General features: G+C 32.4%; 3 protein-coding genes across 4 annotated transcripts; 2 read left to right on the top strand and 1 right to left on the bottom strand.

Moving 5' to 3' along the window:
* The first annotated feature begins 375 nt into the window (after positions 1 to 375).
* Positions 376 to 6,229, top strand: LOC148614585 (uncharacterized). Its single transcript, XM_088588766.1, has 6 exons — positions 376 to 534; positions 1,275 to 1,469; positions 1,780 to 1,909; positions 2,238 to 2,367; positions 5,463 to 5,608; positions 6,115 to 6,229. Exons 2-6 carry the CDS (start codon positions 1,280 to 1,282, stop codon positions 6,140 to 6,142), a joined length of 624 nt encoding a protein of 207 aa, XP_088444892.1. The 5' UTR covers positions 376 to 534; positions 1,275 to 1,279; the 3' UTR covers positions 6,143 to 6,229.
* A 269-nt stretch (positions 6,230 to 6,498) lies between these two features.
* Positions 6,499 to 9,568, bottom strand: LOC148614584 (glutathione S-transferase 3, mitochondrial-like). Its single transcript, XM_088588767.1, has 5 exons — positions 9,362 to 9,568; positions 8,501 to 8,562; positions 8,009 to 8,066; positions 7,208 to 7,280; positions 6,499 to 6,852 (listed from the first exon to the last, which is right to left on the bottom strand). Exons 1-5 carry the CDS (start codon positions 9,485 to 9,487, stop codon positions 6,746 to 6,748), a joined length of 426 nt encoding a protein of 141 aa, XP_088444893.1. The 5' UTR covers positions 9,488 to 9,568; the 3' UTR covers positions 6,499 to 6,745.
* Positions 9,569 to 10,616: 1,048 nt separating this feature from the next.
* Positions 10,617 to 25,417, top strand: LOC148614583 (protein downstream neighbor of Son-like). Of its 2 annotated transcripts, none has more exons than XM_088588763.1 (10): positions 10,617 to 10,999; positions 14,100 to 14,240; positions 15,482 to 15,682; positions 18,292 to 18,401; positions 19,317 to 19,373; positions 19,962 to 20,140; positions 20,765 to 20,852; positions 21,302 to 21,433; positions 21,698 to 21,893; positions 22,502 to 25,417. In XM_088588763.1, the coding sequence occupies exons 1-10, from the start codon at positions 10,721 to 10,723 to the stop codon at positions 22,727 to 22,729; spliced, it is 1,611 nt and encodes a 536-aa protein (XP_088444889.1). In that variant the 5' UTR covers positions 10,617 to 10,720; the 3' UTR covers positions 22,730 to 25,417. The 2 variants fall into 2 exon arrangements, with proteins under 2 accessions (XP_088444889.1, XP_088444888.1); XM_088588762.1 differs by having other exon boundaries at positions 10,619 to 10,999; positions 22,382 to 25,417.
* The last annotated feature ends 748 nt before the right edge of the window (positions 25,418 to 26,165 follow it).

The raw sequence follows: 26,165 nt of genomic DNA, 5'->3' as shown, positions 1-26,165 counted from the left end.
CATAACAATGTTCCACTGAAAAGGTTGGTTTAATGAGTGCAAAACGACATTAAAAGTAGGGAAAATGGCTATTTATAGTTCAAGACTACTTTTCTGTCCGATCTTTGTGGACTCATCCTATTTTCTATGCGGGAAATTATTTTTTTCACATGTCCTTAGAAATGCTACATAAGTGAAAGTTTTATTGAATCAAGTAACATATTTTGTAAAAAAAAAATCCTAAAAATATGCACTTCACTATAGATTAATACGATACTGAGACCAATAGCAGACAAAACATTCCATTGTTTTAGCTGTTTTAATAACTCAATAATCAACCGACAGGGGTTACTAATCAAGATCACGTGTCATCTTAAACTATATCTGATGAACAACTCACGGTTTCCTGCTCTGTCTTTGATATTATGACTATGTAATAGTTAATTGATATGAACATCTCAGTACCCAGTACATTCCACATGTATAGAGTCTGATTAATACTTGTATGTTTCCGCCTCTTCACAATTCTGTGAGAAAGACATCTATAGTACTAAAGTAAGTCAATAATTTCTTTAAATACATATTTTAATTATGATTTTATTGATAAAGTATATTATTGGCGTTTAAAATGTTTTCCTTACCATATATGAACTTCTACAGTTTGTAATCCTAGCTGATTAATTCGAGGTAAACAATTTTAAGTTACAGCATGAATAACAAAAATTAGTTTTTATGCCGTGGCAGTTACTAAACTCTCTAGTAACGAGGTTGTGTATGCAAGCAGTGCATCTCTATTATGCGTGTACCTTCTACCAGGTAATTGTGTTTGTCGGTGATTGTTCATTGTTTTTTTTTGTACAGAAGGTCACTATTTTCCTATCTATGTCACTAATGTATTTACCATATAATCCTTGACCTGACGACCTATGTATTGTAGCTTAAGATCATGCTACCAATCTTACTAACATGTAAAGTCTTTCTTAATCACCAAATTATTTCATCAAAAGCTGTGATTGCGGATACATGTATTCTACAAATGTTTCATAATCATAATTAATAGTTCTGTACGTGGAGTGCATTTCAAGCTAATGTCGTATGAAATCGGCTAGGTTAGGCACCCGATTAGGTTTTTTCCTATCCATTTTGGTCATCCTATCGGGTCAGTGTTTTCGAGTGAGCGAAAATTAGCTCAAAAGCGGACTTCTGGAGATGCCATTTTAGAAGCCATCCTCAGTCAGATGAGGTTGCTATTTTCACATTAAACACATTTTCGAATCTATTTTATTCTTTTAAAGGCATAATGACGCAGGTATGTTACATTCTTATTATTGTTGGCCTAATGGAATTAGTTAATGGCCAGGTGCTGCCGACTAGATGGAAAGTCCAAGAGTTCCCAAATCCCATGTACCAAGTAGAGGACTGCGGAAGGTCGGCTGACATCGAGCAATCCTGGATCTGTGATCCAAACAGAGTCATTCTGGAACAAGATGGTAAGTTGTTCGTAAAATATGGTTCTCCTTCAGTATATTAACAATTATCATAGTAGAATATTAATGGCCACACCGATAGACATTGTGATTACTTTAGCCAGTTCTTTAAAAAAGGAACATTCTTTCCGGTAAAATCAAAATAGTAATAATAATAAAAACTGCACACAAAATAAGGAGATTCATTGCAACCTCTATGGTTTTAAATCTCGCTTTGAATGCACCCACATAGTCTTGTTCCGTATCACCAGATAGTTCAGATATCTTCAATGTTTTAATCTGTTAATGATAATAATAAATGTTAATTTACCAGTCCAAGAAATCAGTGATTTGGTTGAAGATATATACGAAAAGACAAGATGCAACTGTGCGAAATGTATCCAAAACAAAAATGGCTACGTCATCATGATTGCAATAATGCCAAAGATGTACAGACTTGTCAAGTAAGATTTTGTTCAAATGGAAATTATTATAACCTGAACTTGTGCAGTCTCCCCCACAGACTTATATTTCGCTTCCTTGGTTACTACATATCACTCAGCTAGATTATAGTTTAATCAGCCGTTTTAACAGTATGTCTCTTTCAGTTTTACATTTATTTTGTTTGTGTTTTCCTTCGATTTCAATGAGTCCTTTGTTTTTTTCTGTCGAAGATGATTATCAAATAATTTTTTTTTAGATTTCGAGTTTTTTAAGTGTTAATTTCTCACAACCGTCGTCTTTAATGATTTTTACAAATTGTGAATGAAACAAACCATTCTTTCATTCCAGTAAGTCTAATGATGTAGCCGATATATTCACTGATGCCAGGATCTACGCCTACTACCTGAGTATGTACTGGGGAACATTTATTGACTGTCAACAGCTCGTTCTCATTCTGTATTCCAGAGACGATGGTGTGGTACGTTTATTCTCTTATCATATTATATATATATAATACATTTATTGTATATGCATTATATATTGAATGTATAATATGACATAATCTGTATCACATGTCTTACCAACACGAGACTCTAATATTAACCCAAGGGCCACCTACCCATGGGGTGAAATGGGTCGAGGGTTGAAACTCCATATGATACCATATACATGTTGTATTAACCCAAGACCTATATCGTCCCGCGGGTCGGTAGCCCTCGGGGTGATATAGGAGTCTCGGGTTGTTACAGTGTGTGATACAGATTTCGACATGTAATATTCATTATATTATATATTATATAAGTTATCTAAGTTAATATCTGTAGATACGGAGTTTTAACTCCCAGAAGTACTCAAGTTCGTCCCGAGGCGAAGCCGATGGGTGTACAGGGTACTGAAGGGTGTTAATATCTCCATATCTACGGACATTAACGTGGATAACCAATTTTTACACTGATCTAACAGCATTTAGAGACAATGGAACACACGTGTGTAACGTTAAAGTGACGTTTTTGTTGTTGCTACAAGATTGAAGTCATCACTGCAGAAGTTTTATGGTCGATATCATGAACTCGTGGATCAGTACGGTGTATCCATCTGCACCATGAAAATTGATTTGTTCAACATGTCATAGTTTTCCTTTCCTCTTTCGTATACCCCGGACTTTTTATGAGCAACTCGGCGGGTGTTTCTAGAATAACAGAGGTGGCTTACTCTACCGATGCACCTGGTCCATACTCCCAGATTTCACTGAGTCCGAGTTGCTCATTTACTTTTGTTTCTTTGTATGTATTATTTTAGTTACTATATGTTCTTTGTTGTGTTTGTCTGTTTGTCTGATCTTTGTCCCTGGATTACATTATTGTGATTTCCGCTAGAATCTTGGTTCCCTTGGTTACCTTTTCTCACTCTTAGTAAAAATAAAAATAAAATTCGAAAATTTGGATATTATTTTGCAAAATGTAAGGTAGTACCCTACACCTACGAAAATATTAAAATATTCAACATTTATCTTTCAAATTACAGAAACCGGTCAACTTCAATTTGGCGGAGAACGTCGCGCTGCAATGTCACAGTCGGGGATAATTAAGAAATAATTCGTGGACAGGCGGATTTGTATTCATTGTAACATTGGCACGGCATTTATATTCGATTATTTAACACCGAGCGATAGCGAGATGTTAAATGAGAATATAAATGCCAAACCCATGTTAAAATGAGTAAAAATTTATCCCCGGAAGAAATTAGTTCTTTTCTAATATGACAAATACGGTAATTTTTGTGACAAAAAATTCTCTATAGGAGTAGCCAAAATAACGACTGTTCCGTTTAACCTCCCCCGTATGGAAGTTGGATTAATTACGTATTAAATTTGTATATGTAAGTCATCCTATGTGTTAAATGTGTGCATTTATATAATTTATTTCAATTAGATAACCTCTCACCGTTAAATCATCGCGTAAAAGTTTTTAAATGAGTGTTTTGTCTCGAAGCGACAGCGAAAGAAGAGACAGTGCGCAGGTGCTAAAGGTGGGGTTGTACCGACATATACTGTTTGAGGATATGAAGACGACATATTAGAAATTGTTCTAAAACCTAATTCACATACCCTATATCACTCCCATAGACCTATATCGCATACCCTATATCACTTCCATAGACCTATATCGCATACCCTATATCACTCCCATAGACCTAATTCGCATACCCTATATCACTCCCATAGACCTATATCGCATACCCTATATCACTCCCATAAACCTATATCGCATACCCTATATCACTCCCATAGACCTAATTCGCATACCCTATATCACTCCCATAGACCTATATCGCATACCCTATATCACTCCCATAGACCTAATTCGCATACCCTATATCACTCCCATAGACCTAATTCGCATACCCTATATCACTCCCATAGACCTAATTCGCATACCCTATATCACTCCCATAGACCTATATCGCATACCCTATATCACTCCCATAGACCTAATTCGCATACCCTATATCACTCCCATAGACCTATATCGCATACCCTATATCACTCCCATAGACCTAATTCGCATACCCTATATCACTCCCATAGACCTATATCGCATACCCTATATCACTCCCATAGACCAATATCGCATACCCTATATCACTCCCATAGACCTAATTCGCATACCCTATATCACTCACATAGACCAATATCGCATACCCTATATCACTCCCATAGACCAATATTGCATACCCTATACAAATCCCTACTCGACAAACACTAACAGTAAAGTAAAATATTTGGTATATATGGTATAATGAACATGACATGTCATAATCGGTATCACTTATGGTTTCAAGCCTCGACCTATATCATCCCGCTGGTCGGTAGCCCTTGGCGTGATATAGGAGTCTCGGTTTGATACAGATTTTGGCATGTGATATTCAGTTTACTCATTCTGAGCTAAGAAGCATTATATGACATTCCATAATTACAATGTAGCTGTGGTAATAGACCTTTTCGATGAGCTTGCTTTTTTACGTGCTATACACTTCCGCGATGAAAATTCTTTGTCATATCCAAGCCCTACCTCGTCACCATATATGTCACAAATACTCATCGACGTAGTTTGCAATTGTGTTCCGTGTTGTAAGTATTCTATGTTGTACAACAACGTGGTGTTAAGTAAATAGCTAAGTAATAATCAACAGGTTTATAATAATCATAACATTATTATATACAGAAGTCCATTCATTTTAATAGACAATGTTTTAATCCAGGTGCACACTTTACCTTTACCAGCACCTTAAAATCGCAGACTGCGACACCCTGGTACCATTTTCTAATTAAGAAATAAATAACAGGAACTCCATTTTATCATTGTTTTACCACGGACTGGCCATTTATGTCGCATTGTTTGATAAAATGGGGTTTCCGTGATTTATTTCGACCCTGATAGGATTATTCTTCATATTTTTGAATAGACGCAGTCTGTGTGATCCACGAAATGTTGGTTATATGTTTACCACAGCTGTGGTCTAAAGAGCTTTGAAGCACTTCATATTAGAATGAATATTTTGTTTTGCATGTAGGCTTATACACTGACACAAAAGGATTCCGGTACAAAGTTAACGGACTCTCTGATTAGAGAGATTACCTTGGAGAACCTTAAATACCTCAACCGAGGGGACAGGGAAGGGATTGGTAGAGGTCTGAAAGAAATTGTCAACCAATATGGGTAGGTTCTAATGACTTACAGTAAAAAGGTTAATTAATTAATTAATTAATGGGAGGTGAATTGAAAATGCTGGATGATTCTGAGTCTGATATAAAGTTTTTTGTATAAGTTTGCTTGAAATGAATATCTGTAGACGTGTTATTTTCGTGCAGTTACAGACCCGGTCATAATTGGCAACGAATTAAAAGGCATCACCGCTGAGCAGTATAAGCTGCTCTAAGACAGTAATAAACGAAAGCTATTTCTATAAATGACATTTTAATCTATCATTGATTTGGTTGGGGAAGTTAATTTGGTTCAAGTGTTAAAATTATCGGCAAACAATAGTGAAGCATCAAAATCGAAGTACAATTCAGAGACACCCCAATCACCGTATCCCAATACATTGCCAACAACATGAATAAAGGGAAACTTACTGACTCGGTGTTGACAACAGAATAGATACAATTACATTTAAATAGTTGCATATATTAGTACTTATTTTTTTCATTTTTTTTTAATTTCAGACTGGTACTAACAGGACAGAGATCGTGAACGTGAAAAAAATAAACTATAAAAACAGTTTGTCAAGAATGTTTTTAATTAATCAATTATGAATGATTTCATAAATTTTCTTAATAATTCTTGTGTTTTATTGACTGAGTTTTATGACTGGAAACCTAGATAGGTGATAACAATACTCGTGTCTCGAAAAGCTGAGATAAATAAGACTGAAACAACGCACAAAAACTAAAAATAAATGCGCAACCCAGGCTTAACATGCAGTGAAATATGAAATGATTCAAATTACCTTAATGAAAAATCACATAAGAAACATCAGATATTCATGTTTTAAATGCTTATTTAAATAAATATACATAAACCTGAACAAATAAACGAATCGGAAGAAGCAACACTACAATACTTTATTTAAAAATAAGCAACACATACAAAAAGTAATGGATTTACAACCAATGCTAACTGAAAGTTAGTTGGGAAAAGTATATATATATGTTTAATAGAGGTTCTCACATACTAATGAATAATATTTAAGAGCTGAAATGTAAGTAAAATGGCATGTGTCATGTATATGCGATGTAACAATTTCATACATGTATTGATCTATTCTGCGTTAATTCTCTATGGATGTTTTTCCCTTCACACATCGACGAGACCTATAAATCTCAAAGCTGTTGTGATCGATAAGATGAGCAAGGTAAGGAGCCCGATATAACCAAACGCTCCCTTCATTCTTTTAGATGGATCTGAAATAAGTTGGTATATCAATGAGCATTGAGGTAATCTGGACTGATGAAAATGGTACTTCATATCCCTCAAACATGCATAAAGAGAGGTGATAGACTTCATTTTATCTTCAATCATTTGTCTATTTCTGAGAAAAGGATAATATCCTTTTCACGAAAGTCGGCCTATTGACTACATCAATGGGAAAAGGATTGAATTTTGAAATTTAAACTCTTTTACACACTTCTGCAACTTCTTCACACAGTAAATTTAAGTCAGTAACACCTTGCATATACATATAATTTAGAAAAATTACAACTATAGAATAAATGGAGACATGACCAAAAAAAAGTTAAAAACACAAGTAGCATTTACCTCCTGAATAATATCCCAACGCATAAACGATACGTCCAAGTAGATAAACCGCCCCTGCTGCTGAAGAAAGTATCTGTCAAGTAAATGTACACAACAATGAACATAACATCAACAATTTACAACACTTACATTGGAAAGGTCCATTTCAAGCTTGGCATAACAATGTAACATTCTGTTCAGACTTTTGAGAAATGTCGGAATATAGATCTAAAGACTGAGCTTTAATTTACTTTCAAAAGACATGGACTGCTAAAAAGTAAGAACGAGCAACCATCGAAAGTGAAAATTAAATTCGCAATATAACACTATGATAACAGTATGAACAGTGTTCTAATTCTTATTCTAATGGGGAATACATAACATGGACTCTCTCTCTCTCGTTCTCTCCCAAACCTATTACAAATGTAAGTACTAATAAGTCTTAATCTAATAAATTATATATAATTATATAGTGCCTAATTTTAATTCAAATGCAATTGAAAATTAAAAAGACCTCACCATCACATTTAACAAACTGTCTTTAATTAAATTAGGTGGATGTAAGGGGCAAATTATGATAGCTATGTACAATATGTATGATGAAATGCAGTAATATAAGTTCATGCTATATGGTTTGAAGATGTATATCGGTGAAAATTGAAACTTGTCAATACATACCTATGTAGTACAGTTTATAATACTTGTATATTATCTAATCATAGACTGGTATGCATAAATAAATCATCATAGTTTTTTTTTTACAATATACATTTGTAGATTAATGGAATTACCTACAAGTAAGTTTATACAGTGTTAACTTACTGGGAAAGTGAGTCCTCCAAAAATCAGGAGAATTAGGAACTGGGGGTAATTCTCCAACCTACAATGCAGATCTAATATAAATCTTAGCAGAATAATAAAGGTAAAATGTGAATTTATTTAGGATTCCAATAGAAATAGATAAAAAGCTTCTAATGGTAATTCACTTTATAGCTTCTTCCAATATAATTCTAATCATCATATTACATTGGTATACTTACATGCTCCAGAAATGCATGTATTGTGGATTTCGTGCATCTTTATAGTTGAAATTGCTATTGATATATTTTTGATGAGATGATTTTCTCAGTTAAAGATCGGAACTTAAGCATTTTACACTAGTATATATTCACAATTTGTATGAAGGTATGCGTCAGGCAGAAAAATCAGTTTAATTTCAATATATTGTACCACAGTTATAAATTGACCTCGGTTGGTCAACTTGTTCTCATGACAATAAAAAAATTCGGAAGTGACTGTAAAAATAAGGCTTACGTATTTTGGTGAGCTCTTTGGATACAGTTAAATCTGTCATCATCACTATACATCTTAGGATACTGCAGAATGAAAAAGAAACATGACTAAATAGAATTTTGATCATTTGAATAACAATCGTTATCATCTAATAAACAAAACCAGTGGTTCTAATGACAGTAAGTGATCAAACAACCATTTGATTTCTATGGAGGGTTGGGGTGGGGTGGGAGGCTTAGATCAAATCTGGTGTCTTGGATTTTTTTCAGTATGATTTCTGACCTGACAGTTTATTTTCACTCTAGCCTGTCCTGGATAATTTTTTTGTACAGATTTTTTTCTACTGACTTACATCTTGCCTTTTTATTAAATCCCATTGTTCATCCTGGATATTTTTACCATACATCTCATCGTCTTGCCTTTTTATTTCAAATTTAAATTGATCCGAGCCTCCCCCATAAAATACCATGACTAATGGAGTACAATTCTCAAAGTGCAACCTTTTTGTTTTATTTGGTTGAGAATTAACAGTCTATCAGTGTTTCTGCATGTGTTTTAATATTTGAAATGGATATTATAGCTTTAAATATCAACTTGAAGCTCAGGTGCTTAAGTCAATAAAAGATACACATGTACGTATACCTTTGACCACTGATAGACCTGTAATTACTTACAGGTCTATGATTTGACAATTCAGAAAAAATATATCTATATTAAGCCTACTACATACACTAGCAATTAGCAAACAACTCAGCATTGTACAAGAAGAACAACAAAACAGCTTTCAACAGCATAAAATTGACACATTTTTAAATTTATTAATCTTGCCAAGTCATCAAGCATCGGGTATCGGAAAAAATACACGCGTCTATTACCACTTACCGGGACTTCGTATTTCCTCCTTGCCGCGCCGACTTTGAAGCCTTTCCACATTATTATAAAAATTGATGCAACCGATGTAAGAATCACATAGCCGAAGTCACCAGGAATCATGAAGCTTTGTGCCATCTTAGATTGGTTTCTCGTCTCTGGAAAATTGAAGTTTTGTTTACAAATGAACGTTCTATATCTTGAACAGGATAAGGTCAAAGGTCGATAGGTCATGATTTAATGGGCGTGTATATATGTATGCATGTCGTTCTGAACTTGGACGACTCCCACTTCACTCAAAAATTATGTTTTCCTGTGTTAAATTTTTAAATCATCTTCTTTCCTCAGAAAACAATTTGGCTTTCAAAATATTTCAAGCTACAGAAAACAATAACACTTGGACAAAGAAAATGTATTCTATTATCAATAAACTTGGTTTTTCACACATAATCTATCAAAAATGTAGCTTTAAATCTATTTTATCAAATATAAAACAACGAATTATCGATCAATTTATGCAAGAGCAACATTCCCAAATCCAAAATTCAAATAAACTAACATTTTATCGAAATATACACATTGGATACAAACGAGCAAGCTTTGTTGATATTTTACGAAAAAGATCAGAAAGATCCTCTCTTTGCAATAATAGAATCAGTAGCCATAATTTGGAAATAGAAAAAGGCCGTCATCTATTAATTCCTGCAACTCTGGGGAGGTTGAAGATGAATTACATTTTTTTGCTAAAATGTGAAAAATACTCCAAAGTTAGAAGTCAATTTATGTCCAAATTATCAAATATCCTCATAAAAGATATTGATTCAATTAATTACTACACACTGAAACAATGTATATTCAGTGATTCATATACTATACTAAAGATTATCACTAATTTTTTAGATATTATTTTTTCTATCAGAAAATTTTTTATTTCATAACAAATATCTCTTCTCATAACATTTGATTAATATTCTATTTACATGTGTACCGCTACTGTATATGTTACTCTTTTATATATCAATTATATGGGCCTTTGCCAATTATTGTAATTGTGTTTGTGAAAATAAAGAATAAAGAATGTAAAAATCTGCAATGCTTGGCCAAAAAAATCCCTGCCTCACATCGCTCGCAATTTAATTCTATTTACGCTTACCCTAACCTGAAACACTGGATCCGTCCCAGATTAGTTTATAAAAATTTCTAGTTGCCGAACGAAATTAATTCCGGAACTAGTCATATTTTCTATCCGTCGCACGCACAAAGAGACCCATTTAGAATGACAATTTTTCTTCCGGTTTTCCAGCGCCAAATACGATTTTGTTGTTGCCAATTTTATGTTAAAAGAGAGAAACTTGAGAAATAACCAACATAATGGCTGAATCTCCACAATGGAAAAAGCCTTCTGATATCATGAGAAAACGAAGAAATAAGAAAAGAATATCTGTTCAACGAGTTCCTACCAATGAACCTTTCGCAACAGAAGTTTTTGGGTCTTCTTTAGAAAAAATCACATCAACCCAACAGAAAAGGCGCAATCCTTTTTCACAAAATAACTCTGATAATATTGAAATTCCATCAAAGCGATCTCGATGTTTACTAGACAATAGTCCGACCGAGGAGTTAACATTATTCAAGAATCACAATGAACTGGTAAGCTTATTGCTCAAGCCAGTCAAGGAGTAGTTCTTCCCAACCAGTAATTCTTGCCAACGATTTTCATCCATTCCAGTGATACAATGCATGCCCAATATTTAGGAAAAAAACATGTAACATATGACTGATACATGGCTTAAAAAGGAGCAATCATACAACCAATGTCATTGCAGAATGAAATTTTTTGGTGAACAGATCAGCAAGAAGAGCTTCTATCTTCAAAACAGCAATATCTACTCTCTGACCAGTATTTGTAAAACCAATATGTCTGCATGTTTCTTTTTTAATTGCTGCAATGTCCATTTTATAGAGTGTAGTTCACAAGTCTCTTTGGTACTAATACAAATAAATGTATGACTTCAAAATCTTTTTCATGTTGGCCAGACAATGGGTCCTAACAGAGCGTACATATAAGATGGAGAAGTCAATTGTAATAATCTATGCAGAACACTGCCATTCCGCTATTTGGCTGTTTATTGGCCAATTTTCTCAACTTTCTCTGTTGAAGATAGGGTAACTTTGCTAAGGATGTTTGTAAAATCCACTGGATGGATTTTGATGAGTAATGTACTGTACATGTTCCCAATTAAAGATAAAAGATTGGAGACTGCAACATGTATTTTTTATTTATCTAAAAGAAAAGGAATTCAATATTTGAAGTTCAAAATTAGGTCTTTTTAGAAAAATAAGCAAAAAATTAACTTTTTTAAAGGTTCATGAAAGATGATTTGTCTTTGTTAAAAGTATTGCATTTATTAAAATGAAATTAATATCTATACTCGGCGTCACATAAATAACATACTGTTAAAATTTGAATAAAAATATATTCTATGACTTTATTAACACCTACCGTCATTTAAATTGTCTTAAATGACTTGCTCATTCTTTTAGCCGAACGGCTTCTCCCTAAACGAGTCGCTTATTAGCTTAAATCATGCGTAACAAATCCTTATGGGAAAATCCCATACTAATATCCGCCATGTTGGTTTATACGGGAAGATTTGTTTACCAACGAAATTCGTAAGTTCCCGTCGAACTCCAGTGACAATTGTTTGCTTGATCAACTTCTCGGTATTGTACGTTGTTGGCGTAAAATAAATCCGAGATATCCGAAATAACGCCGAAATGCATTCTGGGTTCGTCGGTTTTTGGACAAACCATTTAAACGTAAACAACATCTCCTAGCAACCTGATCACTGTAAACATGGCCGACTTTTTACAATGTAAATATTGGCACCAAGAATTAAAATCTGACCGGAATTTAACGATTCAATGTTTAGGGAGAAGCCGTTTGGCTAAACGAATGAGCAAGTCATTTAAGACAATTTAAACGACGGTAGGTGTCAATAAAGTAGTAGAAAATATTTTTATTCAAATTTTTACAGTATGTTATTTATGTGACGCGAGTATAATGAAAGAGAAAAATCTGCTGAATTGCAATGGCTATTTTAGATAAATGTGCTTTGAATGACAATAAAATGATGACTACATGAATGTACCTTTGTCTTGAGAAAGAAATATCAAAATTTTTATTTTCATAAACTATACCCCAGTCAGCTGTCAATCACTGTGTCTTTCTGTTTAAACTTGTGAATTTACTATCAATTTGAAGATTAAAGAAACTTCTTTAAAATGATATATTTTTTATTACATAATAATACATTTGAAATAAATCTTAATTAACAGTTTGCAGTTGACCAAATTCATCATTTTTTCCTTGGGCAATTACTGACAAATAATAAGTACATGTAATTATTGATTTCTACAGGTAAATTTTGACATTTTTTTTATTACATTTTAGTGTTTTGGAAACACACTCTTCCCCAGTATTTTCATCATAACTTTGTCAATTTTATAACTTAAATCCTGAATAATTTCTCCTCCCTTAGTATGCAAAAGTCAAATGTCAATCTTATAGACTTCAAGTCTAACCATTCTAAAGACCAGGGAGGCACAGGTATTCTTATACTTTATGTAGACTTTGTTATGAGTGACCAGTCCCTGTAATATACACATGTAAAGTCCCTGGTCCTACTAACATCATATACTTAATACTTATCACTGATTAAGTCTTCAAAAAAGGTTTTATTTTTTTTTATTTTATTATAGTAATAATGTGCATGTATTACCTTTTTTCCCGTTATAATTAAATTCAGTGATGAGATAAAACATACTATTAATTTTGCCTCAAAAACACAAGGTTGATAATAGGATATTTGTTACCCAGTTAATTGTACTTATCTCAGAATACAATTATATTTGATTACTTATTTTAATAAGTTTAGTACCTTACAATTCTCAATGACTGCCACATTTGTCATTTTATAAAAAAAAAAAAACATCAAAATTTTATGGGATGAAATGCTTTTTGTATGAAGTAGCATATCACCAACATGCGCAATACCAACTGGTTTCCAGTCTACATTCAAATTGAGGGGTAACATTAAAAATCATGGTCTAGGTAAACAAATATATAAATGTAGCTTTGGTCCAGGTAACTGATTGGTTAATATAAGACCAAACTACTGTAAAAGCAATAACCGGACATCCAGTCAGACATAGTAGAAATTTCTACCTGATCTAGCGCCCAATTTGTCCTACAGTCCGATTGGTTGGAGGGATTTTGACAACTCTGTGACTTTTCCTTTACACTTGTATTATGTGACAGGTGAATTCTGAAATGCCTCTGAAGAAAGTTAGTAACATACATACATGTGCATACCCCAGATTGACCCAATTCACATACTTTGTAAGATTGAAATTTGGTCTGACTTTTCTCATGTTACCTTGTGACATGACACATGTATCACTGAAGTCTGGGAAAAATTCATGTACTGAAAACCTATCTTACCATTTCTAAGAATTTTTTGGGGCCCATAGTACATGTACAAATGTACTTGTACATGTATAAGTTGTATATCAGGTCCTTGATTTTTTATGTAATGATTTTTGGTCACACCATGTGCAGTGTAATAAAATTTATATTCTATCAGAGCAAGACTGTTGGGTAAAAATGATGTTTTCTGTAATAATTATTTGAAACTGAATATGATAAATTATGTTACTTGCCTATATTTAAGTTGTCTTGTATTTGCAGAACAATGTACATGTAGTAACAGACATTGAAGGAATTGAAGTAGAAAAGACTCCAACACCAAGCTTCTTAAGGGAGGAAGAAGATAGCTGTTCGCAGTTTGCATTCATTGAAAAAATTTTCAATTCTAAAAAGAGTAAAATGGTATTTACTATATATTTATGTACATTGTATGAATGGTCTAAGGTTGATTCCTCAAAATGATTTATTTTATTAATTGAAAAAAAAAAAAATTGTAGAGAGTCCAGTACATTGAACATGCTTACTCTTTAAATGATTTTTTTTTTGTCTTCTTGAGAAATGCCACTGTATACTTTGTTTAATTTCTGCAGTAGACATTTCTTGATTTCCTAACATGAGTTATATTTTGTATCTAATCCATTCAGGTAAATTTGATAAAATCAAATTTATTTCACGTGGCAATGATAAATATAGGTCAATAATATTTGATTAAAATAATTATATGAAAATGTTTCATGTCATAAATATTTTTCTCCCAGTAAATTTTCATGTCTACTACATGTACCCGATATATAGATTTGATATATGTCTACTAAGAGTCCATTATTGGTCATTTTCATGATAAAATATGTGCAAATTTGTCAGTATTTGTAAATATCGTTTATACTCGAGTATAAGGCGATCTGCCTATAAGTTTGACCTCCCCCTTTTCAGCACAAAAAATTTCTGGAACCTAACCTTGACCTAGTTATAAGTCGGACTGATTTCTGAGGGTGCATCACAAACATTCCTTAATTACAATGAGTGTACCTGTTTGTTTTTGAACTCTAATAAATGTTTAAATGAATAATTCTAAGCCAGAGTTGTTTTTATAGTAGTAGGTAATTTAATTCTTGACAAGTTTGATACAATGATTTTTTCATTCATTCTAATTTTGGTACAACCAATAACCCAAATTAAAATCATAAATATAGTTGACAACAAAGAATAAAACAGAAAGTTTATGATACTCTAACAACTCTTTTGAAGATATTGCATTAAGTTAAGATGTTTTATCAATACACGAAATGGATGAGTGGAAAATATAAACAAAATGTTTATTGTGGCAAAATAAAGTTACTCCATCAGCTGTAAAAGGTAGAAGGTGAAGACAGTCTTCCTAAATTTAATGTCTACTCTTCAACAAACGGTGACTGTTCAATGTTGGTGTCACGCTCATGTCAATTATCAAGCTTTTGACATTTTTAAGCTGAAAATTTTAGTTCATAAGCTAGGTCTGGTTTATATGTCGGAACACTTCCCAGCAGTTAAAAATTTAGTCCCAAAAATTTGACTTTTAAGGCGAGTATATGTGGTAATGATTATAATTTTAGATGTAAAGTTGAATTATTTTGCAGATTTTTTAAAATTCTCTTTTATTACAGACTGTGGTTGATGAAACCAAGGCAAAGACACAGACAATCACAACAAAAACAAAAACAGTTAAAGCAGAAACATTCCCTGTTGATTGGAGTTTAAAGGCAAAAATGAGAGTTGTATCATCAAATCCTCTTACTTGGTGTACCCAGCTAAAAACAACTGAGGAAGCTACTGGAGTAACTCGCTTTGTGACTGGAAACTCAAAGGTATGGATTTATTTGTTGAAATGTATTTCAATGTTTTCATGTGATTAAAAAAAAACATTAAATTAATCACACCATATACATGTACAGTTGACTCCACTTAATCGCATATCGCTTTATTGCATATTTCGGTTATTAGAATAATTTTCTCCTGCACAAAACCATTTTCTATTATTCTATTAGGGAAAAAAATCGCTTGTTTGCATAGGCCTTGCAGGTGCATTTCGGTTTGTTGCATAGAGAATTTTGCTGGTGATAGGTATGAAAGTAAAATGTTACCTTGTTTTCTATTTTAAGCCTTCAGGTCATAAATATGTCAATCATTTTTATTGTTGTAAAAACTAGATTATCATCAATCAGGAGGTGTTAATAATGGATTAAAAACATAATGGACATAAAAGACAATTTAAATGATTTCTAATTACAATAAAATAAACAAGCACCTAGGTGAACAATGACTTCTGATGACATGCCAAACATCACCTGATGTGAACACTTATAATGCGGCTTGGGATTCAGCTTGGGGCATTTTTAGTCCCTTTTTAAATTCTTTAATGAGCTGAACAGTTTTTAGTGAGCTTGGGTTACTAGGCATAAATATCGGCTGAAAATTAAAAGTCATCATTCATTCAGTACAATGTCTAAGCGAAAGCGTAACGAGATTTCTTTATTATTATATTTTCCAATGAAATTCAACTACCCTAAGGTGCCCCATACCATCTACACTTCATAGGAATATATCGAGGTCAATGACATGTATAATACACAACTATCAGTGTACATTGGTGACTGAACAGAGGAATAAAAACACACAGACCATTTTAAAAGCCCACAAACTGCAAACATTGATGAATATTACACTGAATCCTGGCTGAAATATGAAATATGGGATTTTCTTTCATAGAAAGGTCAGAAAATTACTTGACTATTTATAGATGAGAAACACATTGTTTTACTTATAAATACACACAACGTAAAGAAGGTCAATGAACAAGACAAACACAATATATATTATTATTTATTGATAAGAGAACAATACAATGAGAAGGTCTATATCAATTACAGACCAGATCAGAAATGTTGAACAGTGATATCCCTGGTTGATCCACAGTATCGTCGTCTTACCTGAACTCATACTTCCGGTAAAATTGTAATTTCGGTTATAAGAATAGCTCAGTTTTTACTGGTAAATAGGCTATGCTAATAAGCGGAATCCACTGTACTGGCAACAGCTGAAAAATGAAAATAAGAAGAATTATAATATTTGAATATTTTTATCAATGTCATTGCTATGGACATACAGAAAAGAAATAAGAAGGAAAATGCCAATACTTTAGCTAAATACAAATGTTTTGTTTTTAGCACACCTGGCTTGAAAGGCCTTGTGAGCTTTTGTCATCAGTTGGTGTCCATCTTCATCATCCGTCTTTAACTTTTGTTTTAAAATCTCCATTAATTCACTCAGTTGATTATTACCAAACATGGTCACCAGCATCTAAGGGTATACATATCTACTTCGAAAATTATATCAATTATATAAATCACATGTAAAACATGGCTGCCCTTCAATTTTTAGACCACGGGGGTCAAGTTACCAATTTTTACATACATGCTCCCAGTTTTTAGTGGAGTCCGAGTTGCTCATTTACTTTTGTTACTTTGTATGTATGATATTAGTTACTTCATGTTTTTTTGTTGTGTATGTCTGTTTTCCATGTCTGGTCTTTGTCCCTGGATTACATTCTTTTGATTACTGCTATAACCTTGGTTCCCTTGATACTCTCTCAAAAACTATAAGAGATATAAGAAAAAAAATACATGTATAACTTCATGTGACTTACTTCTTCAGCTTGAAGAGCTCTACTAAAGTTGAATGAGGTCAAAGTTGTTGGGCGACTTCTTGTTAAAGTTATTCGTCTTGAAAGGTGAAAAATGATGTTTTGGCAGTTTTCAGCCAATATTATGAAAACTTAAATAGATAGAAAAAAACTTTTAGTTTGATAAATAATCCCTTTGATAAGCACTACAAAAGTCTATTAGGGGAAAGTTGTTGGACTATTCTTTGTTAGAGTTATTGCCCTTGAAAGACGAAATAAGATGTTTTTGTTTGTAGTTTTCAGTGTTTATCTTGAAAACTATAAGAGATAAGAAAATTTTCAACTGATGAAATGATCCTTGGTCAAAGTTTTAGGAAGACTCCTTGTTATAGTTAGTGCCCTTGAAAAAATTAAAAAATGTTCAGTATAATAAGATCTATCTTTGGTGTAAATTTCAGAAAAATCTGTTTATTTTTCATGGTATCCCCTGAAAATGCACTTTTGACAATTTTTTTTCTGTTATCCAGAAAACCAAATTTGCTGAATTTGTTTATATTTCACTATGATAGAAAGAGTTGAATATGACATTATTTTCAGTACTGAACAGTTGAGCGATTCAGGCTCTTGTGAGCCTCTTGTATTTCTTTGCCATCATTTGAATTTTTTATATGGTTAATTTAAATTTCTCCAATATTACTACTACATGTAAGTGAATGAGACTTAATATAAACATAACAGAATAAGTAATGATTTTTTTAAAGCATTATCTGTTATCTTGGATGTATTTACTTTTAGGGGAACAGCTGTGACAAAGCAGAACTAAAGAACTGTTTATTATACTGGGTCTACCCAAGTTACCCATGGATGAAAATGTTTCCAAGGATAGTTCCTGATAATAATATTAAGTATGTGGTGTCATTCTTGTCCTTTTATCAATAATTAATTTCTGATTAAGAGTCTGTTTACAGGATAAAAGTTTTCTATCAAAGTTCAAGTAAAAGTTTTCTTTTACAATGGTTTTTGACCATGTCAACCTGTTTCAGAAACTTAGACAAAAAGGGTCATTGATAGAATGCCATCATATATTTTAACTGACTGACTGATTGAAATTGACCAATCAAAATGAGTTATTGAAATGTTGAGAAGCAGCTACATGATTTACAACCCTCCTTTGATGAGTTTTAATGATTAAACTTTGAAAGTTTAAATAGGCAACTTCAAAACAGTTTCCATCCAAAACTTGGGAGAAAAAATGTTGACAATTCTTGATCCTGTAAACAGGTCTTTAAATAAGATAAAAGGAAAAAATCTTGATCATGTTCTCATTCAAGAATTGCATCACATAACAGAAAAACAGCACAAGTGGACAATTATGTATACTGGTATATGGATGTTTCGGACACATTTGAACATTGTTTGCAAATAATATTCTTCTTTCTCCTTTTAATTTTTTGACACAACAGAAAAATATATGAGCTAGGAACATGCTTCTTTCTTTCCTGTGCATGACTAAGAAGAAAACATGACTACATGTACTTTATTAATACACGTTTCAGTCAAGGTGTAACTTTTAATACTGCACTGTACTTGAATAATGTATAATGTCTTAATTAACTAAGTGAAATGTTTGTATCATATTCAATTCCACTTAAGCCCCTCAAGTTTTCATTAGAAACAGAATGAAATCAGTCTAAGTTACTTTGATGTTACATGTGATTGATTAAAATGCTGAATACAAACATTTTATTGATTTGTCCCTTACCCTAGGTCTACCTTTTTAAATGACATTTTAAGTTAGTATGTTTCCACATTTATTTCAGAAGGCCATCTACTGATTTACTAGCTGATGAAGTACAGAAGCCTCTTCAGAATGAATGGTTAGAAAAATTAAATTCTTACAGTTTCACCTTAAAAATGGCCAGCTTCTCACTAAGTAACCTAACTTGATTTTTTTATCATCAAACAAATTCAACTCTACCAAATTTTGCATTTATAGTGTCATTTTGTTAAATTTTACATTTAAAATTATTTAACCTAGCTTGTGTTCTATCAACTGATATAAATTGACTTTCACTAATTCTAGCTTTGGTTTGTCTGGTACATTGCTTGTAATTGACCTCTTGGAACAGACCAATAATGGAACACGGACCTGTTGTATGACTGTTAGGAACTGCATAATGGAAACTTTAAGTTTCATATAGTTTAGAGCTGTTCCATTTAAACATTTAACATATAGCGGAAGGCCCTTTTTGCCAGTGGACTCACCAATATGAACATTTTAAAGCTATGTTTTTATATTTCATTCAATTTGTCAAGAGTTTTGAGAAACACATACATGTATATACAAATTTAAATAAGTGCCTTACCTTCAATGTTTCAACAGAACAGTCCTTAAATAAATAATTCACTGCATGTATGTATGTATTATATTTAATATTTCTTTAAAGATTTCCTTAATTTTTCAGGACAGAGAGCTTTTCCTCAGCCTTTCACCAACTAAGATCACAACAGTGCCCATACTTTTATGTATGCACACATCAGTTCACAGTATTATTCAGAGCTAAAGGGGTTGCCAAAAACTCAACTATGAGTGCCATGCTTACTCCAACTACCAGAGGACTCAGGGAGTCACTGAAAAATGAAGGTTAATTCATGATATCTTTGCTATTTGAGGAGGCTGTTTTACAGAGTTTGGTGTTATAGAAGTAATCCTTTGTTAGTGTAGTGTATATCTTTATACAAATAGTTTGTATACATTATTATGCCCCCACTTGTGAAGTGTGGGTATGTAGTGATAGGGATGTCTGTTTTTCTTCCTGTCCTTTCCTTCTGTCCATACTTACGTCCTTCCGTTACACAGAGGGGTACCCATATCAACTGTTACTCTATTTACACCACTGAATGGAATTTAATGAAACTTTCATAGAATATTAATTATATATTCTCATTTTGCATCTCCTTTGGGTTTAGATCCAAATTAGTTTGGTGCATGTTTTCGAATGAGGGAGTAGGGGGTTATTAATTTGGTGAACATTGCTCACAATTTTTTTAGTTTTAAAATATTTGGATGATGTCATGACTACACTATTGCAAAGTTGATTCTACCTGGAAAGAAATCAGAATGTGTCAAAAATACCTATGGTCAGTATAACAAAGGACTTCCATGTGCCATTATATTATTTCCTTAAACTTCCTCCTATATTGTTTTCTGGTTACCTCTTTGCAGATAAATATATGGCATGTTTCTCAGTTTAATTTTACCCTGTAGATATTGAGTTTACTATGCCAGTTTTGGAGAATAAGAAAAGGAGGTCTATAGAAAGTCTTGAGAAGGAGAATAGTAGTATTGATGACAGGTACAGTTACAGATTTAGTATTTAGATTTTTGCAACCTTTATATAATGGTATGATAAAAAACAAGGAAATGAACATCAGGAATGCTGTTAGATAAATACTTCTTAACTATTATACCTAATATACATGTAAGTAGAAAGACTGAGAGCGAAAATCTCTCATGCTTGTCGCAAAGTCCCTTCATAAATTATAAGTCAGTGTGATCTTTATATTTAAGTTTTTTTATAAAGAAAAAAGTGAAAATGAGGATTTGTGAAAGAAACAATAAAACTATAAAATTGTGGAATAAAAAACAACTAAAAGTAAATTATATGCCTCCATCGGCTGGTAAGAAATTTTTCACATTTAAAGAATGCTTGTATAAGAGGCAAAAATGTCACAAAAAATAATCATATATAATAATACTCATTACCAGTCTTCACTGTAGTATTAAAATTTGTTGGTTTTACAGGCTTAGACCAGATATTGATGAAGAAGAAGACGAAGATTTGATAGATACAGATGAAGGCGCCCATGTCTGGTTAGAGAGTATAGGACTGGATAAAAAGGCCTTCCCATCTCTGGACCCAAATAAAGTCAAAATGTATCCTTTATTGCATAATTCTTTTGTTCCTGCTTCTACCACTGCATACACAAACTAAATGGTGGAAATGTTAACTGCACAACACCCATATATTATTGAAAATTAATAGTTTATAGTCAACTTGTACTTGGTATGTCATTTGCAAATATTAATTCACATGTATGACTATTTTTGTTTGTGCATTGACAAAAGCATGTTGTCTGATATTGAAAACATTATTATTAAATTTTAGTTGTAAATTAGAGCTTCTTTAACTCTAAGTAGACAAAGGGAAGGGTTTCGAGTGATTGACAACCGACCAGAGTCTCTTGTGTATGTTGAGGGAACCAATGTCCATGGATTATTTAATTTTCTGCTGAACTGTAGAAGTTGCATAGCAACAAGTGGACCTCAGTCTGGAGTTCCACCAACTGTTTTATCTCCACGACCATTTATTGGAGGAACATTAAAGTCACATAAAGTAGGTATCAGACTATAGATTCAACTAGTATGTTGTGTTTCAAGTGGGATTTTTCTCAAAACCACAAAAATTTAAATTGCATGTTCTGGCAAAAACCATGGTAATTAATGCACAATAGTTTTTGAATTTTCAGTTATCCAAATTTTTTATGGGTTTAATTTGTGACAATCCTTGCCAATATTTTCAATTTTAGGGGGCATGGAAGCATCTGCGTTATATAAAATACCTTAATCCAGTGGCTTAGGGGAATGGCACCAAAGGCATTAAGAGTGAGGAAATTGTTTTATAGAACCTTATTTGATTAATGTCTCACAAGCAGTTAAATCAGTGTTCAAGTGAAACTTGAATTTAGCAAAAAGAGGTAAAAACATTAATGTACCTCACTCTAGAAGCTAAGATTTTTTCTAAGAAAAATATAGGAAAAAGTCTTTTTAAAAGAACTATTATATTCTGCATTTGTATTTGGATTGCATATTATGACTTTGCAGGTGAAGCATTCAATAGCTAGAAGACCCGATACTGATGGATCTATAAGACAAGTACACATATTAGAAATAGCTGGTCCTATACTTCCGCATCATGTTCATACATTGTCATCTTTACTTCAGAGAACCCAGAGCTCAGACTTTAGTTTAACTTTCAATACCCACGAACCAACATACCCATTTAATATCAATTGTGCATCAGAGGACAGCAGTTCTGTAATCAATAGACAAGTGTTAGACATGGAAGGTAGCGTGTATGATTCATTCTTCAGCTGTAAATCTATAGCCGAGAGATTGACTTCTATACATGAGCTAAGTTGTGATGACAGGGGTTACACATGGTTGTCATAGCCCAGATGTTTGTGATATTGTCTTTGTGCAATCTGTAGACCTAATTTTCTTCCAGTTTAAAACTGAATTCTGCTTTTTCAAATCCAGATTTTATCATTTTGATTCATTTTTATTTGTTTTATTTACTTCTAATTAATCTGATTTCTGCTTTATTGACCTCAGGAAATCAGGTCTGAATTTGTGTATTGTAAAACAGCCTATTTTTGGCCAATTTTACTAGCAAGAAAAAATTTTAGAAATAAATAACATGAAAAATAATGAACGATTCACTGGAAAAGGTGAATAACCAAAATATAATCATGACTGCCGAAGAATGCCCAGATGTAGCGAGTGTGCTGAATATGAGTTTTATCTTCTAATGTTCTTGGCAAGAGAAATTATATTTTGGTTATTCATGATAAGCAATTGATTATACTATGTGTTATATGGATTTTATCCTTAAATTATTGCTATTTTCAACAAAAACTTCAAATTTTGTGACCAGCGGATTGATATATATGTAGTGATGTTTTGGTGGGAGGAAGACCGAGAGTGAAGTTATAGAATTTATTCACAGTGTGAATTATCGATTTTTTTTTCGCAGGGAAAATTTGATAAATCACTGCTATCTGTACAATTATTTCCTTTATTGTACAAAAGATGATAGACAGAATATAAATTTGCAAAAATTAATATCAGAGAAACTGAATTGATTACCTGAAACATGAAAATAGGTATCCATAAACATTTTTATAGGTTTCATAATGTGTGAAAGTTGAATATTGCAAAGTTTAAACTCAAATTATTTAATTTCAACATAATAAAAAAAAAAGAGCCTGGACAAGTCCTGAGGTTACAGTTAAAGTGTTTTTTTTTTTTTTTTGTCTGAAGGGTCCCAAGTTAAAGCAAAACTTTGTGTCGACTAACTGTTGAAATTTTCTATCAAAACTATTCACTAATGAAATTTTGTCAAACTGCAGAATTTTATATCAATGAATTATATATATTTTTTTTATTTTCATTTCAAACATAAGTTATGAAAGGTTTATAAAATATTGTATACAATAGAAGGTCAAAACCAGTCTTTGCAGATTCGTTTTGAAACTTGTCGCGCCAAAACTTGATTTTCATATTTTTCCTAAGGTAAGGAGTCAAAATGTCTAACAATTTCTTCCAAACAAAAATATTACACTGGCATGTCTGAATTTGTCATTTTGTTGTGATTTCACAAACATTGCTATGTTTTGAAGTTGCTAGGCCTGTCCTGGTTTAAAACATGTTTTTTTTTTTTCAATTCATTGTCGCAGTATATATACAATAACTATGGAGAGACTTTATGAAAACTTTGATAATTTGCCTTCATTCAGAGAAAAGAGCTTGGCACAACTTAGCATTATTTCATGGTTTTATGCCACTTCTGTATACCAGTTTTGTGTCAAGTCAGTACAGAAAAAAACTCCTACAAATGTCACACATCTTAAGAAATAATTGAAAAATGCAGAGAAACAACAATTCATGAGTTCTTTTTGTGGGATTAAGCAGGTAACCTTTAGTCAAAAAAGTTACTGGTCCAGATACTAGTAAACAGACAATAAGAGTGCACTGACGACATAAAACGGATATATGGATGAGACTTAGAAAGTGCATGGCTGTGTCAAGCATTTTCACAGGTTTGAGCTGTATTCATATATCAAAGGTTTTGTCAAGTCAGTGCACTGTTATCGTCTTTATACTGCAACAAAATTTCAAAGAAAAATAACATTTTAAGCAAGGAAAACAATGTTTTTTAATCAAAGTGGACAACATCCTGGCAACTTCAAAACAATGGAATATTTATGATGGTGCAACAGAGTAGTTATGTACAGTCAGTGACAGTATATCACTTGTAAATATATGGGCAATGCACTTTGACTGCTCTAATAGAACGGTTGCAGTATAATAGCAATTTTAAATCTAGGAAAAAACCCTGTAGTTGTTTAAGTGCTTGTTATATAACGTATAATGTACTATGTATCATTTGTGCTATAGTTTTGATAATGTTTTGTGTTTGTAGTGTATTTATTTTTATTTATTATAAATTAGTATATTTAAATGTCTTTCTGCAAAATAAAAAATGTCAGATATTTTGAAAAAAATATTCTGACTTCAATTGTAAAAGGTATTATCATTGTGATGTTGACGATTTTTTAACTGTTCCGAGTAGCTCTGGTTTTATTTTGTTCATCTTTCTTGTTATTTTAAGATGTAATAGTCACATTAAGACTGAAGTACCAATCCATATAAGATTCAGACATTGTCTATATGGAAGAGATGATTCATCATGTAGAAAAACCTATCGAACCAACAATGCTTTTTTGGTCTACAATTGCTTTGTTTTAATATAACAGTCCTTTCTGTATTCAGATCTGTATTATTGACTAAACAATACACTAAATCAACCAAATTAAGAACGATAACTCCTGCAAAGGGTCAATTTCATATACAGTCTATGAAATTTTTATTTCGAAAGTGCAACAATCTAATGACAAACTGACAAAGGCTGATTATGTGTTCTGTAACTGTTTTTGAATTAGAAATAAAAGTGAGTATGGTTGATTTTTGACATGTATGAATCACCCTTGTCTGATTTGTATAAAGGCTGTTCTTAATAGTGTTGTAGATCTTTGAATAAGTGCTCGTATCATGTGTATAATAAATACGAAAATTCTCTTTTTTTCTGTGCATTTTTTAGAACAATAGTACAGTTGTGTACTGATTGAGATAATAAACACATAAGGACTACTTTATCATAAAGTGATATATAAAAGTAAATCCATCTGAGGTTGCATCATGTATTCAGTTGTAGAGAAAGTTAACGACATCCTTCAACTGCAGCATGAGATCAGATTTGTTCACTGTATCATAGTTTTTATACGCCTGTCTGGGATGGGACGTATTATGGTATACCGTTGTCTGGCTGCCATCCTTCGTCCACACTTCGTACAATAACTCAAAAACACTTTAATGTACTTTAGTGAATTGTTCATATTTATTGAACTGTGCTCCCTTTCGATTTTAATAAATTTCAGATTTTCAGATTTTTCGTTTCTATGTCATAAAATTTTTCACTAAAAAAAAGGGGGAGTTTAAAGGATTTTCAAGTTTTCAAACAATAACTAAAAAAAAACTTCACCTACTTTTATGTAACTTTGGTGAATTGTCTTTATCTATTCACATAAGCTCCCTTCAGATTTTTCATTTCCGTATTTTCATGAAACTTTTGGGAATTGACTTGCGTCCCTTTCGATTTTTATAAATTTCAGATTTATTGTTTCCATGTGATACTTAAAAAAGAGGGGAATTTTGATGTTTTCGCACAATAACTCAAAAACACTTTCATCAACTTTTATGAAACCTTGTAAATTGTTCATATCTATTGATGTAAGCTTCCTTACGATTCTTATGAATTTCAGATTCT

This window comes from Perna viridis, chromosome 6 (assembly GCF_037379345.1).
Source record: "Perna viridis isolate PV_CMFRI_1.1 ecotype Kerala chromosome 6, ASM3737934v1, whole genome shotgun sequence".
In the NCBI taxonomy this organism is placed as follows: domain Eukaryota; kingdom Metazoa; phylum Mollusca; class Bivalvia; order Mytilida; family Mytilidae; genus Perna; species Perna viridis.
The sequence above is the reverse complement of the archived record's forward strand: the minus strand, read 5'-3'. Positions and strand labels throughout refer to the sequence as shown.

Coding starts and splice junctions, on each gene's coding strand:
- LOC148614585 (XM_088588766.1), top strand. CDS start 1,280: ATGACGCAGGTATGTTACATTCTTATTATTGTTGGCCTAATGGAATTA. Junction 2,368..5,462: donor ATTCCAGAGACGATGGTGTG/GTACGTTTATTC, acceptor TTTTGCATGTAG/GCTTATACACTGACACAAAA. Junction 5,609..6,114: donor GAAATTGTCAACCAATATGG/GTAGGTTCTAAT, acceptor TTTTAATTTCAG/ACTGGTACTAACAGGACAGA.
- LOC148614584 (XM_088588767.1), bottom strand. CDS start 9,487: ATGGCACAAAGCTTCATGATTCCTGGTGACTTCGGCTATGTGATTCTT. Junction 8,563..9,361: donor GGAGGAAATACGAAGTCCCG/GTAAGTGGTAAT, acceptor TTCATTCTGCAG/TATCCTAAGATGTATAGTGA. Junction 8,067..8,500: donor CAAAGAGCTCACCAAAATAC/GTAAGCCTTATT, acceptor TCTGCATTGTAG/GTTGGAGAATTACCCCCAGT.
- LOC148614583 (XM_088588762.1), top strand. CDS start 10,721: ATGGCTGAATCTCCACAATGGAAAAAGCCTTCTGATATCATGAGAAAA. Junction 15,683..18,291: donor TTGTGACTGGAAACTCAAAG/GTATGGATTTAT, acceptor ATTTACTTTTAG/GGGAACAGCTGTGACAAAGC. Junction 21,894..22,381: donor GAACATTAAAGTCACATAAA/GTAGGTATCAGA, acceptor ATGACTTTGCAG/GTGAAGCATTCAATAGCTAG.